General features: G+C 34.2%; 1 protein-coding gene, 1 long non-coding RNA gene and 1 pseudogene across 4 annotated transcripts in view; 1 reads left to right on the plus strand and 2 right to left on the minus strand.

The window, feature by feature from the left end:
* Nucleotides 1-12,099, minus strand: LOC127411519 (prolyl hydroxylase EGLN3-like). 3 transcript variants are annotated; one of them, XM_051647175.1, is made up of 6 exons: nucleotides 11,900-12,099; nucleotides 11,553-11,812; nucleotides 2,763-2,882; nucleotides 2,524-2,660; nucleotides 2,357-2,430; nucleotides 1-2,151 (listed from the first exon to the last, which is right to left on the minus strand). In XM_051647175.1, exons 1-6 carry the CDS (start codon nucleotides 11,958-11,960, stop codon nucleotides 2,123-2,125), a joined length of 681 nt encoding a protein of 226 aa, XP_051503135.1. In that variant the 5' UTR covers nucleotides 11,961-12,099; the 3' UTR covers nucleotides 1-2,122. The 3 variants fall into 3 exon arrangements, with proteins under 3 accessions (XP_051503135.1, XP_051503133.1, XP_051503134.1); XM_051647173.1 differs by having other exon boundaries at nucleotides 11,553-12,099; XM_051647174.1 differs by lacking the exons at nucleotides 11,553-11,812; nucleotides 11,900-12,099 and adding an exon at nucleotides 5,826-6,376 and having other exon boundaries at nucleotides 75-2,151.
* Nucleotides 7-21,061, plus strand: part of LOC127411526 (uncharacterized) — a 26,365-nt gene continuing 5,310 nt past the window's right edge. The window contains exon 1 of the long non-coding RNA XR_007892295.1: nucleotides 7-1,109. This is a non-coding gene — a long non-coding RNA (uncharacterized LOC127411526). The remainder of the gene's footprint in view (nucleotides 1,110-21,061) is intronic.
* LOC127411525 (E2F-associated phosphoprotein-like) overlaps nucleotides 17,387-21,061 on the minus strand; it is a 16,180-nt pseudogene continuing 12,505 nt past the window's right edge.

Consider the following 21,061-nt stretch of genomic DNA (forward strand, 5'->3'; position numbering starts at 1 on the left):
TTATGTTTTCGCCAGAGTAAATACTTTATTACTGAAAAAGTTAAGTATAAACAATTAGGCAATTATTGAAAACATTTCAACACTTTAAGAGTTTAATGTGGCCTTGTCAAATAGTTGCACAACTCAGTTGGTGTACAGTACATCAGCCAAACTTCACACATTACAAAATACATTTCCAAGACTGTTGTTACATAAAGCAACAGCAAAGATTTTTTTTCTACTTTGCTCAAATTGTATTGAATGCTTTAAATGGGATGAACAACTGTCAAATAACATTCACTGACATAAATACTTATCCAAGGGTGTGGTTGAGCAGCATTGCTGACCCGCATGCAAGCTGATAAATTCTACGCTCATTACACACTTGGACCAAACAATCGAAGCAATATCATTACCATAAGTGCTTGTGTTATGCTTTTAAAAACAACGCTCCATTGTGAACACAGTACAGAATAACTTCTATAAGCATCTCTAGTTCAACATCAAACTGTCATTCAAAAATAATGAAGCATCTATTTGTAAATATATATTTACATGTTCAAGTCAAATGACAATGAAAGCAATTAAAAATTCTTGTTTTCTTTCTGTAGCAGTTAAAGTTAACATTCACGGTGTAAAGAATAATACAAATTATTTCCTATGTGTCAATGACCAAAACCACAAAAACAGCAAATAACAAAAAAAAAAAATTATAATGCTTATAATGCATACTTTTAAGATGAAAAATATACTAGTATTATATTTTTATAAAGGTCATCTAGTTTTATAGTTTTCTTTTATAAACATCTGTTGAAAGCCATACAACTCTGAAAGTGTTTTTTTAAAAGCAACCATTTAAAAAAAAAAAAAAAAGACAATGAACAATTAAAATAATAGTCCATTAATTAGTATTAAGGTTCTCACATTGTTCACAGAATTGTCTTGATATTAGCAGCATGTTTGTAAAAGGACTCTTCTCTGATTTTGAGGACTGGATTCAAACCAAGTAAATCACAAATACATAATATACAGTTGAAGTCAGAAGTTTACATACACCTTAGCCAAATACAGTTAAACTCAGGTTTTCACAAGTCCTGACATTTAATCGTAGCAATCATTCCCTGTCTTAGGTCAGTTAGGATCACTACTTTATTTTAAGAATGTGAAATGTCAAAATAATAGTAGAGAGAATTATTTATTTCATCTTTTATATCTTTCATCACATTCCCAGTTTGTCAGAAGTTTACATACACTTTGTTAGTATGTGGTAGCATTGCCTTTAAATTGTTTAACTTTGGTCAAATGTTTTGTGTAGCCTTCCACAAGCTTCTCACAGTAAGCTGCTGGAATTTTGGCCCATTCCTCCAGACAGAACTGGTGTAACTGAGTCAGGTTAGTAGGCCTCCTTGCTCGCACACGCTTTCAGTTCTGCCCACAAATGTTCTATCGGATTGAAGTCAGGGTTTGTGATGGCCACTCCAATACCTTGACTTTGTTGTCCTCAAGCCATTTTGCCACAACTTTGGAGGTATGTTTGTGGTCATTGTCCATTTGGAAGACCCATTTGTGACTGAGCTTTAACTTCATGGCTGATGTCTTGAGATGTTGCTTCAATATATACACACAATTTTCCTTCCTCATGATGCCATCTATTTTGTGAAGTGCACCAGTCCCTCCTGCAGCAAAGCACCCCCACAACATGATGCTGCCACCCCCATGCTTCACAGTTGGGATGGTGTTCTTCGGTTTGAAAGACTCACCCTTTATCCTCCAAACATAACGATGGTCATTATGGCCAAAAAGTTCAATTTGTTTCATTAGACCAGAGGAAAACTTCTCCAAAAAGTAAGATTAATAGTCAATTAAAAGTGAAACAATCATTGGAAAAATTACTTGGGTCATGCACAAAGTAGATGTCCTAAATGACTTGCCAAAACTATAGTTTGCCAATATGAAATCTGGAGTGGTTAAAAAAAAATCTGTTTTAATGACTTCAACCTAAGTGTATGTAAACTTATGATTTCAACTGTAAGTGGGGGGATAGGTACCTCTGGTGCAAAAAGCAATACAGTAAAGCAAAACATAAAGACAAAAAAAAAAAAAGAAAAAAACTCAGGAGGAGAAAGGCCAGTGTATCTGCATGTTACGATGAGGAACCTTCTTGAGATGTGGCTGAAATGTGAAGGTTTAAACAATTAGACTTGAAGAGTTAAATATGCATTTAGAAATGTCTAAAGTGTTTACTTAAGTTTTAAAAAGTCTTACCACTAAAAAAAATAAAAAAAAATAAACCGTACTTCTAAAAAGCATGATGTACACTCACATTTGGCTGAGTGCACGGACACTTATGAATATTGGACATTTTATCTAAACCAACCTGTCAGGTCTCTGAATTTCCTTTTTGCTTCAGCTCTTTCCTCCGAGTCAAAGTACCACACAGTGATTGCATACCTTTGACACAAAACAAATGATTTAGCCTAATTCTGATATCATCTTGACATTTAAATTTAATTGTATAATATGAAAGCTAATACATGCACATACCTTGTAGCGTATGATGGTTGCACTTCATGAGGGTTCCTTCGATCTGACCAGAAAAGCAGAAGTCGATCAAACAAGGGTTCAACGTCGGCCACGTAAGATTTCCCTTCGGGAAAGATCCTTAGTATTCCCCCATGCTCCTACGAACATATAGTAACATTCAATCCATTATTAATACTGTATAATACATTTCATAAGTTACATAAAAAAAAAAATTAAAAATTTACTAAAAAAAAGTTTACCTTGGCATTCCAGTTTTTGTTCAGATAGTAAATACAGGTGACACAGCGACCGTCTGCATTAGGGTTATCTACATGTTTCACGTATCCAGCTCCATTTCCTGGATAACAAGCAACCATGGCCTGAAAGTGAACACACATTAAACTAAACATGATAGATCTATTGCATTACAAACTTATGCCAACCCCCAGATTAGCCTATATCTGGGTAAACAGTAATTAATTACCTCTTTGTTATTAAAACAGTTATATTTAATGAGTTTATACAGAGTTTAAACTAAGCCTTGCAACAAATCTTATTACATTTGTTATTTAATGTCAAAAGACTTCTTAAGGCATTTCTCCTTCTGAAAGTCCAGAATAAAGTTTGAATTAAATGATATCATTTGTTTCATCGGCCCATTTCATTAGATGAGTAATATTACCCAGAAAGTACTGAAATGGTGCAAAGAGTCTAAACATTGGATTAATCTTGAGTAAAAACAAACAAAAAAAAATAACTAGGTCCACCCTCTTCTCTTTTTGAAATTAAACTAGGTTAAGGAATTAGTCAACATCATAGTCCTTGGTTCTGGGTATACCACACATGCCTTTCATGATAGTAAAATATCGAAAACAAAGTAAAAAAAATAAAATAAATAAACCACAATAAATCAGCTCTATTCTGACATTATTATTAATCAAGGATCTATAACATACGGTCATAAATATACAATTAGAATTCAAAACAAAGCACTTCATTCTCTATTCTCTACCAGCAGACCCCTTTTAACCCTTCCCCAACCCTCACACATACACACACAATGGGGGCAACAGTCACCGGTGCCCAAGTTTACATTTCTGCAGACAAGTCTTTATCATGATCATGTTCCCACAATAAGAGTGCACACGCAAGTTTGCCGTCATAGTGCGGTGTAAACGTGTAGCTGCAAAGAGAGGAGGAAGTGTGTGCGTGCATGCGCGAGTAAAGAGAGCTAGATTGGCCAGCAGCCAGCGCAGCAGGGTTTAATGACAGTGCTACGTGTTGAGCGTGAGTCTACAGCACCACAGAGTTCAGCTGTGATGATCAACTCCAGCTCTCAATCACTTTACACAATCCAGAGCTCCGATTCAGCACACCATTTACACCCACGTTTACAGTCAATATGAAAGCATATATGTTTTTATATATTGTTTATAATACAATAAATAAAAACAGTTACTGTCAGGATCATCACTAATTTTGTTACCGTTTGTAAAAACTGTATAGTAAAAGTTTATAAAAAAAGTTATAAATGTCTGTGCCGGTTCTAGCTTGTACGGTGCCCTGGGCGAACCCCACCAACAAAATGTGTTGGGGGGGGGGGGTTGAAGGGGGGGTCCGTGCAAGATGCCACCCATGCCTAAATCCACCACTAATACATGTTAAAATGTTGATGTCATGAACTAACAATGAACAATACACAGCATTTATAAATCTTATTTAAATTGTAAATTCCATGTAAACCAATACATTTTTAATATTTAAAGATGTGTTCATTAGCATAAGTTAATGCATTACAAACAACAGTATATTATTTATAAATTAACATCAACCCAAAATGAATAAATGTTGCAAAAAATAATATCCATTGTTAGCTCATGATGATATTTACTAATGTTAGCATATAGAATCTTAATATAAACTTAACAATTGTATAATAAAGACATTTATGTCTGAAAGAAACCATGTGTGGGGGTGTAACAGTGGCTAAAGATAGGAAAATGGGTTTTGGGTTTTAACAGTAGCTTAAAAAAAAAAAAAAAAAAAAAAAAGGTAGCATGGAAAAGTTTTGCTTAGAAAAAAAGAACCTATTCCTTTTAACCCCAAAGTACATTTTTGAGAATAAAACTCCTTTGTCTGCAGCTGACCAGGGTGAAAGTGCCTCTCTAATATCCTGTTGCTTCACTGGGCCTCCGGTTAACCCAATGTACACCAGTGCAGTGAGAGGAGTCACGTACTGTCCAGAACAGCAGAAACTGACAGCCTATCTTTGCCATTCATCACCAGACACAGTAAAGGCAGTGTGTGCCAAAAAATGGTGTACTGTAACAGATAAAAACAAATGGCCAAAGACGGAAAAACTAATGCTTAATGGGGCGAGAACCTGTATTCACCCAGATGAACAAGCAAACATTGCATGTTGATATTAATAACAAACTATATAGTAATATTCACCATTTATACTCGTATAGTCCTATATAATTATATCGAGTAAAATAACTTTAAACAATCATTATCAAACAGTATATAATGCTTTCAGATCAAGTAGTTAATGTACATGTTTACATAAGAATGACCTATGAAAATACATTAATGACGGTTTATTTACATTTCTAACTATGTGAATATATGCTTATGATGCCAAGCATTATATAATTCATGTTCATATATACATTGTCAAAGGTGTATGTAAATGAATCCTAATTAACTAATGATTATGACCTAATAAGTTAAGGGTTACCATTTAATTATACAATTCGTATCCTGTCATTCTTAGTTTTAAAGCTCTCAAGTGCACTGATGATTGAGTATCTATGTAAATGTACATGTCCGATGCGTTTAGGATTATATAATGTAGCAATGTTTATTAATGTTCATTCAAACAGAAATGTCAAATAAGAATATATACGTATGAATCAATATATAACATTGATTGAAATCAAATATTTCTACTATGTGAAATATATATAACAATGACAAGGAAAAGTAATGAATCAATTATATACACTTTAAATACATTTACTTATTTCAGCTGACACATACTATTCAAGCTCTTGAAAGAACACCAATACTTAACTATGTTCTAAAGAGATAAAATAATGCTATAATGTTTGTTCATTCAGAATAGAAATGTCAACTAAATGTGAAAATAAAGGATTCAACTGTATAGCCTAAAATCCATATTTAGCCTTTGGAAAATAATATAAAAATGTTAAGAAAGGTTATTATTGTTACATCCTAATTAGATAAAATGTATGTGTTAAACTTCTATTCAGCTGACACATACTTGGTTTTAAAGCTCTTGGAAGTACACTAATGCTTACCTTTGACCTTGCTCGAATACTTTTGCCCAGTCGACCAACGCATAGAGAAATGAGTTTGTCTATGAGTTGTAACAAGAAATTGACAGCCTCTGTGCCCTTTTCAGTCCCATTAACCCAGGATATTTTATCTCCTCTGATGTTTCTCCTGCAAACTCCACTGCTTCGCCCCGCCAGCTGCCCGTCGTTCAGTAGCCCGCAGTAATGCATGCGTTTGACCTGACTCAAAACCATATGTCCGGCGATCTCCCCCAAAAAATTATCCACGTAATAGAAGCCTCTGTCCAACAGAGCGGGCACTACCTGCTCCAAAGCCAGTCTCTCCAACTGCGTGTCCAATGCTTGCTGAAGAAATGGCATTTTAGCTTGAGCTTGATGCATTCAAATCAATGAAAATACAAGTTTTTCAAATTGATATCTAATGTCACAAGCTCCTCTTTCAAAACACAGTTAAATAATACTGCCTCCACTACACAGACGCTGTTAGTGGGACTTTTATTGGCGCTCTGAGTGCGGGTCCATTAGCGGAGCGGAGCGCACCTGAAGCTGATGCATGTGGAACGTGCAGAATGTGTGTCGCTCTTCAGTGGGTGGGTATTACCATGAAAACCCCATTCAGTTCACTTTAGTTCAATCATTGGGAGGCACGCGTAATACTAGATAAGACATGTTCTTATGGGACTAAAACTTGTCTTCCTCTAGGGGGCGCTCGGCTGTTCAGTAAGCCGATTTCTCAGTTCAGTCGTATTCAAATATTTGGACTTTTTTTTTTGTCTTAGTTGAAATATGCGTAAAATTAAATAAGCACAGTCATTTAAATCTGTTTTTATAAGAATGCATACCTGGCATGCAAATGGAAATCTGCCGCAGCAATCACTTAAAAACGGATTTAACAAACCTCCGTATCGTCATCACAAACGACTGTGATTGGTCCAACATCACCAGCGTTGAGAAAAGTAACAGCAAGCCGATACGTGACAATAACCTAGTTTCCATCCACTTTTCGCGTTGTTTTTATCGACAAAGTGAAAATGCGGGGGAAAAAAAACAAAACAAAAAAACATATATATATATTAATATTATGTTCCCATTCAAATGGCCTTTTATTTATTAAATTGGTAGCTCAGTGGTAAAAGACGCTGGCTACCACTCCTGGAGTTCGCAAGTTCGAAACCCAGGGCATGCTGATTGACTCCAGCCAGGTCTCCTAAGCAACAAAATTGGCCTGGTTGCTAGGGAGGGTAGAGTCACATGGGGTAACCTCCTCGTGGTTGCTATAATGTGGTTCGTTCTCGGTGGGCAGCGTGGTGAGTTGAGCATGGATGCTGTGGTGGATGGTATGAAGCCTCCACATGCACTATGTCTCTGTGGCAACGCGCTCAACAAGACACATGAAAAGATGCTCGGGTTGATGGTCTCAGATGTGGAAGCAACTGGGATTCATCCTCCGCCACCTGGATTGAGGCAAATCACTATGTGACCACAAGGACTTAAAAGTGCACTGGGAATTGGGCATTCCAAATTAGGTGAAAAAGAAAAAAAAAATGTTTTTTTAATAAGCATGATGACATCATGCTTATTAAAAAAACACTTTGTCGCAAAAATCTGCCCTTAAGCCGTAGCCATACAGAAATGTGTGTATATCACTAATTGTGTACCTTTCACCTCCCAGATGTCCCTAATTCCACAAAACACAATTTTCCCATAATGCAGTGCAATATTCAAATGTATTGTAATTTGTTGTGTTGTGGCAGAAAATTACCTTGCCTGCATTGAAATACTGAAAACAGTATTATATTGTAGAAATTACTGTTAAATCTTGTAAAATCCTGGCTTTTTTTTTTTTTTTTTTTTTTACAGTTTACAGGTAAAACAATGCTCCTTATTACCACATGTAATTATGGTTTCAACAAACTACGGAATTTAAAATTATGAAAAACTGCTGCACAGGAGGGCCGGCCGAGTTCGGCTCTCGCGCTGCAGCCAGTGGATGAGTTGCGCAGGAGGGCCGGTCCTGCTCTGCTCTCGCGCTGCGTGGTTTAATCGGGTAGCAGCATTTCGTCATACTTTTGGAGTATTTGGTATTTTCCATGCACAGAAGTAAATGGCAGTGCTTAATAAATAAGAGTGGGGAAACTGACTGACCCAATGCTCAACCGGCCCACCGGGAAAATGACCGGTGTGCCAGATGGCCAGTCCATCACTGATGTGAGTAATGAAAGTATCCATTCAAATGATAATAAAATGTGAGGCATTAAAATAAGAAAATTATTATTTAGACCCATCATTATTATGTTGGAGGAAGAAATACAGACAAATAAACAAGTAAACAAATTTTTGACATTTTGTTAACTACGTACAAAGCTTTGAATGGTCTAGCGCCCCAGCACTTAAGCGACCTTCTACCATGCTACATTCCATCACGTTCATTACGATCGCAAAATTCTGGCCTGTTAATACTTCCTAGAATATCAAAATCCACAAAAGAAGGTAGATCATTTTCCTGTTTGACTCCTAAACTATGGAATAGTCTCCCTAACACTGTTCGAGATGCAGACACACTCACTATGTTCAATTCTAGACTAAAGACTCATCTATTTAGCCAGGCATACACCTAATTTATCCATCAACTCACAATTAGGCTGCTTTAGTTAGGTCTGCCGGAACCAGAAACATTAAACCTTAATGGCATCTACGCTAATATTATTCTATTTGCTTCCCTGTCTCAACCTCGGGATTCATATAGGTTACCAGAGCCGGCCAGATCCAAATCTGTTCCTGCTTGGTATCAGACTCCACTGCTATGTGTCTCTGAGTGATGATGACTAAACGCAGCCGGTGCCAGCCAGACATCACTTCAGTCTATTACGATGGACTTCAGGGAATGAACTGATGCCAACTCAACCATAAGACATGGAATTCTTTATATGCCACTGCCTGAACCTTGGATTTAGGACAGACCTCACCAAAATTACCGGCCGGTTGAACTGCGATGCACCTCACTGATCTCTACCTGCATCACCTTGGTCTAATTATGGACTACACTCTTAAAATGGAATACATAGACTTTCAATTATTTGCCAACAAAAGCCTTCATCAGCCAACTAACAAAGGACAATACATCTATGTGAACTTCTGCATTTAATCCAGGATTAACTGGATCATTTTGTTAATGATCTTACAGTTCATACAAAATCTTTGCATAAACACTGGCCCTTAACACTTACGTAGTTTCCTAATTTTAAACCATGACTTGCACTGCACATAAATAACTAATATTGGCATTATATTCAAGCTGTTTTGCCTGAGGGTAACTGGCCCCCACAGTGAGCCTGGTTTCTCCCAAAGTTATTTTTCTCCATCAACCAACCTCTTATGGAGTTTTGTGTTCTTTGCCATAGTTGCTTTCGGCTTGCTCACTGGGGTTTTAAATACAATTATGATTTAATTATTTATTTTTATACACAATTTACAATCATATTTAATCAAACTACCCAATGACAATAACAGTTTTCATTTTCTGTTAATGCATGATTTTCTGTAAAGCTGCTTTGAAACGATGTGCGTTGTGAAAAGCGCTATACAAATAAAAATGACTTGACAAATAAATGTAAAATAAATAAAAGCAACATTGAGCATTGGAAAGGTGCAATATAAATTAACTTATTATTATTATTATTATTATTAATACCCTATGGAGGATTAATTGTGCCATATTAATAAATCAATATTTCATTAAAAGTGTCAATATATTAGAGGTGGTATATATTAATATATTAAAGTATCATGATATTTTTCCTTGTGATATTGTATCTATATTTGCATGCCAAAAATCTATATTATTATTTAAATTTTTTCCACATTGATATTATGGTGATGGGAAAACATATTTATCTTTGCCAAATCAATCTAGGAATTTAACAACAGTCCCTTAGATGGTGCAGTTATCAAGCTTTACACATATTCACCCTCTCTTTCTAAAATGTTTTACGATTTTACAGTAGTAACATAACGGGTATTTTGACAAAAAATGTTAGTATCATATGAAATAGGCTAACTGTTTAGGTGAAATCAATTATACTTTTGGGTATTGAAACTGTGTTGTAATAAATAATGTTTTTAAAGTGTTTAGGCTACTATAGTATTCATTAATACTATAATTAATTTTTAGAAAGACTAACTACATTGACCTTACCACAGAAAGAGGGAGCCATTATGGTCTGTCTTATATGCTTATGGCTTTGCATTGTATATAGATATTAGGAAATAAACTGGCACTTTTATATTAATTTAACAGTGCATTTGGTGATTTGGAAACAGTTATCTGAAGTCGAAGACTAAGACGAATGAGAAACATTGAGCGAAATATCGCAATACATCGTAGTTTTGAATCGCAATACACCAAAAATAAAGAATCGCAATAGTATGGTATCATGACCTAAATATCGATATTATATCGTATCGCCTGTTACCTTGTGATTCCCGCCGCTACAATATATATGTCAGTATATCTTTCAATTAATCATGAAATGTGTCAATAAATAAATAAATAGCATTTTCCTTCGGACTTCTATGTATTTGTTGACACATTTTATTATTTATTTATTGACAGTTTTTTTTTTTTTTTTTATATTTATTAACACATTTCATGATTTATTTATTTTTTGGAAGATATATTGACGTATATTGATGCTTTATTTATTAATACAGTACAATCAATGTTGCATAATATCCTAGATAAATGAAACAATAAATAAATGAATAAAAATTAAATGCATAAATATAACAACAGGCTAAATAAATGTAATAAATAAGTATTACAGAAATGTAATACTCAATTAGTAAACTAAAAATATACAAATCCAGGAATAAATTGTTTGAAAAATCATATTTGGTCCTCACATATTGTACGTACACCAAATGAACAACGTCAGTGCCGCTGAGCCACGCCCATTTTATCACTCTTGTTTAATGCTATGCGGTTCTGCCCGCTTCTTCTATTTGTCTGAATTCAATTCAACTGTGTTGATTTACAGGAAAGCCAGTGCCAATAATGTCCAGCAAAAAGGGTCAGCCCACAGCAAGAGGCAAGACAACCGATTCCATGCATGCTTTACATTATAAACACGATGAAGGAAAACATTTTGTAAATGTAAATGAGGTCAATCTTAGTTTATGAGCTCATCTTATGGCCATGCCCGACCGCCATTGAGGAGACTACCTGCCGCATGTACGCGCGCATCCAAACATGCGAACAAATCAAGTGTGATAGGGACATTTTTCAAGAAGTGCATGCAGCAATCCTTCAGTCATAACCACGAGATATAATAATGTTTATATATATATATATATATATATATATATATATATATATATATATATATATATATATATATATATATATATATATATTATTGCAAAACAAATACTAAATGAAAACACTCTTTAATCTACTTGCGCATGCATGTCTTGTACGGACCGGTTGTATGATTATTATTGAATGTTTTTCATAAAAGAGTCTGCTAAATGAATGCATGCAATTGAATGCAAAAAATGCATTTCTAAAGTACACACATAGCTTGCCATTTTTGGATGCGTGAAGTTTGCGGACGCAGTAGCCTAACTTAAAATACAACTAAATTAAGCAAAATGCATTTGTGCAAACTGCTGTCTAAAATAGCATATGGAATGGTTTATTCTGTGTAAAGCACAAGAGTAACTCATACTTACCTTATGCCTCCCTCTGATTTTGAACTTCTCTAGTTTTCCGTCCGCGTGCGTGATGACTTTGTCCATTCTGGTCAAGAGAAAGCCAATGTTTTGACAGCAACTTTCAGTGCCATCGACCCATGCGATCTTATCCCCTCGAATGGCTTTGCTTTTGCCCAGTTTTTGGCTCACTAACTGTCCATCTTGCATAGTACCACTCTGATGAATGCGTCTCACCTCTTGCAGCACGCGCTCGCCAATTCTGTCTCCCAGAAAATTATCTACGATACACAAACCGTAAGAGTTCATGCACGGGACTATGTACTGTAAGACTAGTTTGTGTGTATTTAGTCTCTTGTGATCTTTACATTTTGGCCGGTTACTGCGGGGTCTCGTGAGCTCGCTGGGTAGCAGACCGTGGTTCTTCATGTTTCCATGGGTTTCATCTGGACTCCTGTTCTGCTGACCCTGTCTGCAATGATGTGGAGCTCTTCCCTGAGAATCATTTCTGGTTAAAGTTGTTTGGTCTTCTGGGATCTGTTCTGTGGACCGGTTTCCTCGATATTCTGCCATTGAATCGAGTAAAGCAGCAGCGCAATGCGCGCTCTTGAAGAAAGATGAGAGTTTAAGACTGGGTTACGTGAACACCATCACATGTGTCAAACCCTAATTTAGAGCGCATACAAGTCTGGACTGAAAATATGTTCACTGAGACAAGCGCGATTAGTTTTTCTTTTAAGGAAGACGTAATTAAAGCTTAGTCCTGAAGGGGAGAACATACATGTGGAAGTTATTTTCATATTCATTCTTTTTCATTGCTTTTGTCATACATTATGTCATGTATCAGATCAGTGTTAACTGTTAACAGGGTTGGGAGGGTTACTTTTGAAATGTATTCCACTACAGATTACAGAATACATGCTGTAAAATATAATTTGTAACGTATTCCGTTAGATTACTCAAGGTCAGTAACGTATTCTAAATACTTTGGATTACTTCTTCAGCACTGATAGATTTTTTCACTTGTTTTGACTATAAAAACTCTGCCAGTACAGTAAGACAAAATACACATGTTAAAAATACATTCTCTGAAAAACCTAAATATCTTATGCAGTGTTGTTTCAAAAACAAGATCACATCAAACTGATCATGTTTTAAGGAATTTTTTTATGTTTTTACAGGAAAACAATACAAAAATTATTATCAAGTATACGATTATTGCCCTAATATCAAAGGTCTTACCAGAAAAAAATGATTAGGAAATTATGATCTAACATGAATTTTCTTGATAAAAAAATATAAACGTGCCTGGTAACGTGTGCATGTAAAATGGCTAGAAATAGCGTTTTAGCTTAGCATAAAGCTGACGATTTACACAAGATTTATTTCTATTTCTTCTGCTCCAAACTTACTTCAAACTTACTTCTCTGTCTGCTCGTATGAATGTAACACATCATAAGAAAGTGTTTCACCGCTGTTCAAATGCACTTTGGATCACATCATTTATTTGTATAAATGTTTTCCATCTGAAAGGACTAAATATTAAATGAAACAAATGACAATAAAATGCAAAGTAATCTCTTCAGTAATCAAAATACTTTTTGAATGTAACTGTATTCTAATTACCAATGATTGAAATTGTAACTGTAGTGGAATACAGTTACTTATATTTTGTATTTTAAATACGTAATCCCGTTACATGTATTCAGTTACTCCCCAACCCTGACTGTTAACATGTTATTTACAGATACATGAACTGATTATACATTATAAGCCATCTTAAAATAATGCTGACAATAAAAATAAATAAAAACCATTCTGCAGAACTTTTAAAATCTGATTTTCTAAAGTAATATGATATATACTTAATGGTGTCCAAAAGTCTGAGACTAATTATCATCAGCTTAACAATTTGAATGAAAAACTGTCACTGGAAAATGTAACTGAAATTTAGAATTTACAGTATTTACTGTAAAACATAATTTGAACCGAAAAAGAATGTAAAAATGCGACAGTAAAAAATTATTGGTTACCTAAACTTATATGGAAAAAATTATAATTTATTTAACAAGAAAATACATGTAATTGTACAGTAAAATATTGTAAAAAATAAATAAATATATATATATATATATATATATATATATATATATATATATATATATAAATAAATGTTTTTAGATTTGTATGATTCTACCGTATAATAAAAGTAAAAACATATATCATTGATAAACGAGAATACATGTACTTTTACAGTAAACTATTGTTAAAATTACAGGGAAAAACATAAGTCCCTGCGAAATCACATTTTATTATATTATTTTATGGAAATAGTTACGTTTCTTCTTATTTTAGTTGTGCGTTATATAGTATAGTTGTTGTTTATTGCATTATTTAGTGTTAGATGTGTTACCCTAATGGTGTTTTGTGTTTGTATGAGTCACACTGTGTCTCTAAGGGCCACTCTGAAGTCATTATCTGGCCTTCTGATGTTACAGTGTTTAAGAATGATTTTTGTAGTTCCAGAATGTTGGTACATTAAGTTTATATCATTTAGTAATATAAACGGTTGTGTACTGTGAAATATACAGGAACCAAAATGACATCCCGTAATACCTGAAACATGGTCACTGTATTTTTTATGGTGAATTTCTAGCAACCACAAATCCCAGTATTTCCAGTAGTTCTTAAGACTAAGAGCATCTTGTGTGCTTCGAAGAAAGCAAGGAAACCCGATCTTTTTTTCAAAGAAGTTAACATGGCCAATGTCACAAATTTGTTTACATTTGTGTAAACAAATTTGTGGCATTTTTTTTTCTTCTTCCAATTAATCACATGAACTAAGCCTTGCCAGTAATACCACTGAAAGTAGTAGACCATAGTAAGTTATTTGTATCATTCCCTACCAGTGTTGGGTAAGTTTCTCAAAAAAATAATTGGCTACAAATTTCTAATTACTTATTTAAAAAATTGTAATAAGATTACTTTACCTGTTACTTAATCGAAAAGTAATAATTTTACTGATTACTTTACCTTTAAAGGGATAGTTCACCCAAAAATGAAAATTCTCTCATCATTTACTCATCATCATGCCATCCCAGACATGTATGATATTCTTTCTTCTGCTGAACACAAACAAAGATTTTTAGAAGTATTATCTCAGCATTCAAAATGCACTTAAAGGCAGCATAAAAATAATCCATAAGACTCCAGTCCTTAAATTCATAACTTTAGAAGTGAAAATGATAGGTGTGGGTGAGAAACAGATCAATATGTAAGTCCTTTTTTACTGTAAAGTCTCCTCCCTGCCCAGTAGGTGGTGATATGCACGAAGAATGCAAATCACCAAAAACAAAAGAAGAATGTGAAAGTGGAGATTTACAGTAGAAATGACTTATATTGATCTGTTTCACACCCACACCTAAGTCAAATCTCCACTTTCACATTCTTCTTTTGTTTTTGGTGATTTGCATTCTTCGTGCATATCACCACCTACTGGGCAGGGAGGAGAATTTACAGTAAAAAAGGACTTACATATTGATCTGTTTCTCACCCACACCTATCATATCGCTTCTGAAGATATGAATTTAACAACTGGAGTCTTATGGATTACCTTTATGTGCTTTATGAAGCTTCAAAATTTTGGTACCCATTCACTTGCATTGTATGGACCTACAGAGCTGGAAAAAAAAAAATCTTAAAATCTTAATTTGTGTTTTGCTGAAGAAAGAAAGTCATACACATCTGGCATGGCATAACGGTGATTAAATGAGAGAATTTTCATTTTTGGGTGAACTATCCCTTTCATTTACTTTCTAAAACATTTCACAGAAAAGTTGTTTTTTTTTTGCTCAACAAATTCAAAATAATAAACTCTGAGATGGGTATAAAATCTCCAAAATGTGCATAAAAAAACATATACGCTCACTTGAGGTGGATATATTTTTTATTCAATTAGAAGAAATGCGCATAAACTATGATGGAAACACATTTACAGTATAAACTCCCATTGAATGTATTAGGAATACAAGAACCACATCAAAAAAGTCATCTGACGGAATAATTAATTCATAACTGGACCAACCAGCAGACCAATCACAGCATCTGAAATGTTGCTCAGGTCATCCTGAAATAACAGTGCCTTGAAAATCCAAAGCCTGCAAAAAGTTTGCACTCTTCAGCTGTCGCAGAAGCATAAACAGATGTACATATGAACATAATTCATGTACATAACTATTTTAGAAATGTGTAACCCAAGTATTGTACTTAAAAGTAATTAACTTAATTAAAAGTCAGTAACTGTAATCTGATTACTAGAATCGATAATGTGATGTGTTGCACTACCTTGACTAAATCAAATCTGATTACAGTAACTAATTACTTTGTAATCAGATTACACCCAACACTGTTCCCTGCAGAGTTATATTCTCACCTGTGTGTAATATGTGGAAGTTAACTGGAAGTCATCTTTCATTTCCACTGAAGGGATGTTAATCATGCTTTGTAGTTTTCTGCAGCATAATGCACAGGGGGTTAAATCTGTTCTGCTGTGCTTCTGAATTGGCCTTAAGCACACCATAAAGTGCACGTTGATTTGCTAAAAATAGCACGGAAATAATTAAGGCGATATCACAGACGTGACGTTTGTGCTGACACAAACGACATCTGTCTGTTGGCTTTGGTTTCTGCAGAGAAAGAAGATCAGAGGGTGTAACATGTTGCACAATGCACTATGATATAACGTTGTTCTGTAAATAATGTTAACCAATATATTGGAAAACATGTATTACAAAATTACCTCCATGGGTAAGAATACATTACATAAATAGCAATAAACAATGTTTTTGATTGTTAATATTATAATATTTTGATTTCAAATACAGTGCATGCAGTCAAGCTTGCACCTGATGGTGGAATCAGACTAATGTGTTTCCCTATGTGTGTTAATAAGAGGTCAACGTGCCATAAAAGATGACATGGGTGTATGTACCAACACTTTCCTAAACAGCTGAAGGTGTTGGCCTTGCCCAAAGAAGCTTGTTAGAATCGCAACTCTAGCAAAACATTCTATTTGCTCTGCATCTAATAGGTGCAAACTGAAGGCGACCCACGAGGGCGTACGTGAGAACACCCTCATCCTGTAGTTTAAAGTGTAACCAGCTGCTATTTTCATTTTGAGTGCATGCCAATGATATGAATCTGAGAACTAGACTTGATATCATTGGCTGCTGCGTATAGGCTGACCATAATGCTTTGACCTATTCCTGAATATCCTGCAGATAGCAAAATTATAAATACGATTCATTTACACTTTTAGTTCCACCAATATTTATATTTTAACTTGGTTCAAAAAAATGCCCTTTAGTCTAGACTTTGAGATAAACACTGTATGTGTTTTAAAACTAGTGTTCAGTGTTATCTCATTACCTAATCTGATTATAATAATTTAAAATGTAATGTTTGTCATTTTAAGTACATTACTTGGGTTACATATATTTCAAAAATAATAATTATGTATAATACATGTAAAATATGTACATCTGTTTGCATTTCTGTGACGGCTGAAGGGCAAGTGAAAATGCATGAGGAGGATATATTATTTTATTATATCTGTTATATATATATCTTATTTTTTTTTTTTTAGAAATTAATTCGTAATTTGTATTGGATTACTTTGGGTAATTTGCCCAACATTACCTCAACAAAACACACTAGTGTAGAAGCACCAACTGGAAATTGTCATTGTTATCAGATATCCATGTCTACTATTAATAAGTGATTAACGTTAATCCCCATTTATAACATATTTTAATTAATAATTGAAATTGCATATATAAAAATCAGGGAGACTGGGGCAATTGTAACATTTGTTTTATTTTATTTACATTTTCCTTTGTAACTCAAACTACTACAACTTTAACTGCCATCTTTTGGTATGAGAAACATATGTTCCAATAGTGATGGTACCATTAAACAATCTCCACTGAAGTCTGTATTAAGTTCAATATTATGACCATGCCTTTCTCAAAGTGTTACGGTTGTCCCAGTACAGGGGGAATTCTTGGAGGGAAAGAGGACAAAACAACATAAAATTTAACAAAACTTGGGTTGAATACGATTAAAGAAAGGATTTATTAAAGTATATATATTTTTTCTGGTTTACCGACACAAAGGCTGATTCCGGTTTATGACCTGAGCAACCATTTATCAACAATGACATAATTATTTACCACATGAGTTACAGAGCTGATAAAAATAGATTTCCGGTGGTGACAAACAGTATCAATAATTCATTATTCCATGATGGCAAACCAAGTATTTTAGGTCGGCCAAACAACAATCTCTATAAAACTTTACAAATATGTATACAATTAAATATACACATTTATCTCAAAATATATTCATCATTTAAATAAAATGCTGCCATGAAAGAAAACTGAAGCAATATTAAAAAAGAAAAAATCATACTATGTATAATTAAAAACAGGGCAGTGTGTACTTTTGCAGTTGCAGATGGATCACTTATAGAGGGCTACACAGCCACACATACAATACAATGAGACATTGTGAATCTCACTCTACAATGTTGTTCATCCACAACATACACATGTGTCCTTGTTTGTAGTGATCACACATCTGGAACAGAGTTCTAGAGCAGTTCATTTTTCCGGCCACCAGAGGGAGGTCGAAATCATCCGATGATTACTGTAGATGACGTCACTGGACCAATTCAAAGTAGTGTAATATAGCCATTATGTGCTGGGGCATGAACACATAACCCGTGTAGACTGCCATGGCTGCCACTGTGATAAGCAGAGAATCTGACATTCTTATTAAGGAAACTGTATTTAAAAGGGAGAACACGCTCACATCACATGTTAATGAATAGTTGGCATTTTCACAAAGCAAGAAACAGTGACACTATAGAAGTAATGAAATTATAAAATGTAAAATGTTACCTGCTATCTCATATACAGTAGCCCTTTGTCCATGAATAAAACAAAGTTTAATGATTCCTAGACATTCCTTAGAGAGACCAGCACTGGTATAATAAAACAAACATTAATCGTGAATACACTGCCAATAAAAAGTTTGGACACATCTACCCATTGTTTATTATTTCCTTCCACATGTAATAATGATACTAAAGTCATTGAACTTACTTTATGAAACTAAAGGCAGGAAAACTATGAAATAGATGATACTATTTCATAGTATCATCTATGTTGTTGTGGATGAACAACATTGTAGGGTGAGATTCACAATGTCTCATTGTCTTGAATGAACAGTGAAGCATGGGACCAAAAAATATTAAACAAATAAAAAAATAAAATAAACAAAAATATATAAAATAGCTTCTTCAAAAAAAGTTGCATCTCTGCACAATCTGAGCATTCTAGCAAGTAACATTCACAATGGGTTGCTTTTCCTACGGTGGCCCAGGGGTGCACAACACAACAAAATTAGCAAAGCAAATGAAAGCTCAAAACACTACGGATATATATACACTACTGGTCAAAAGTTTTGAAACACTTGACTGAAATGTTTCTCATGATCTTAAAAATCTTTTGATCTGAAGGCGTATGCTTAAATGTTTGAAATTAGTTTTGTAGACAAAAATATAATTGTGCCAACATATTAATTTATTTCATTATAAAACTACAATTTTATATATATATATATAAAAAAAAAAATTTTTTTTTAAATTGATGACTTGGACCAAATAATAAAGAAAAGCAGCCAATAAGTGCCCAACATAGATGGGAACTCCTTCAATACTGTTTAAAAAGCATCCCAGGGTGATACCTCAAGAAGTTGGTTGAGAAAATGTCAAGAGTACATGTCTGCAAATTCTAGGCAAAGGGTGACTACTTTGAAGATGCTAAAATATAACACAGTTTTGATTTATTTTGGATTTTGTTTAGTCACAACATAATTCCCATAGTTCCATTTATGTTATTCTATAGTTTTGATGACTTTACTATTATTCTAAAATGTGAGAAAAATTTATAAGAAAGAAAGTGTTTCAAAACTTCTGACCGGTACTGTGTGTGTGTGTATATATATATATATATATATATATATATATATATATATATATATATATATATATATATATATATACACACACACACACACACAGAGTATATAGCACAACGAAATTTAAGCCACAACACAACAAAATGAATAGGGAAGCACCGATCGTGATTTTTCATGGCTGATTCTGATGGCTGATTTTTTTCTTTAAGCAACAGACAAGAAAGAATGAAGAGTTCATCAAACAGATGTTTATTTGCTCTTTTATAGGCCGAACTGGCCTTAAATGAAAAAATATCTGTAGCTATGTGAAATTAGTCAACAACTGCATATTAAGCACTAGTGGTGCACCGATCAGGAAATTTGAGGCCGATATGATCAGACTTTTTTTTAAAGTGCCCTTTGTCACACTTTTGCTAGTTATATGCTGCAGTTATGTTTATGCCCCACACAGTAAAATTACAGTAACACTTTACAAAAAGGTTCAATTTGTTAATATTGTTTAACAACATTACTGTAGTTAACATGAACTAATGAACTTAATGTTAGTTACAACATATACTAATACATTTTTAAAATCAAAAGTTGTATCAGTAACATTAATGCACTATGAGCTAACAATGAACAATTGTATTTTTATTAACTAACATTGATTAATAAATGCTGTAAAAATATATTGTGCATTGTTTGTTCATGACACCTAATGCATTAATGTTAAAGAAATGAAACCTTTTTATTAAGTGTTACCAAAATTACATTAAAATTACATTAATTGTAAATCGCTAACATTTCTTTGTATTGAAAACAGTTATTAATCGTTCTGTTGTCAATATCAAAATGTCATTGTGACACACTGGTAAAAACCATGAGAGCATCACACACAGCAGAGATACTTTCAAAAATAAGAAAAACAGATCCATTACAAGCTTTAAAGGAGACCTATTATGCCCCTTTTTACAAGATGTAATATAAGTCTCGGGTGTCCCCAGAATGTATTAGTGAAGTTTCTGCTCAAAATACCCCACGGATCATTTATTATACCATGTTGTAAATGCCTCTTTTTGGGAGGAATCAAAAACACGCTGTTTTCGTGTGTGTCTCTTTAAATGCAAATGAGCTGCTGCTCCCCGCCCCCTTTCCGGAACAGGGCTGTGCCTTTTCAGCCTGTGCTTCTGATACTATAGCAACAACAAATCAGAACCAATATGACTGACACCGTAAATACCGGAGTGTTTTTCAGCCATTTAGTAACGATGGATGAGCAGCACAAAAATATACTGTAATGACGTTAGCTATGCGCTATAACGAGACATGACATTTTAGGGGGTCACTCAGGGGAGGATCTATGATAATAGGGTGGAGTCCGTCACCAGTCGTGGGCGTGGCCTGTTCTAAAGTGACGTCACTTTAGAGTGGATACGAAAACCAGTCATTTTGAGACACTGTTTTTGATTAATAGAAATATAAGAAAGAGGATGGACTTTTAACATTGT

The sequence above is a fragment of the Myxocyprinus asiaticus genome, chromosome 20 (genome assembly GCF_019703515.2).
Source record: "Myxocyprinus asiaticus isolate MX2 ecotype Aquarium Trade chromosome 20, UBuf_Myxa_2, whole genome shotgun sequence".
Taxonomy (NCBI): Eukaryota; Metazoa; Chordata; class Actinopteri; order Cypriniformes; family Catostomidae; genus Myxocyprinus; species Myxocyprinus asiaticus.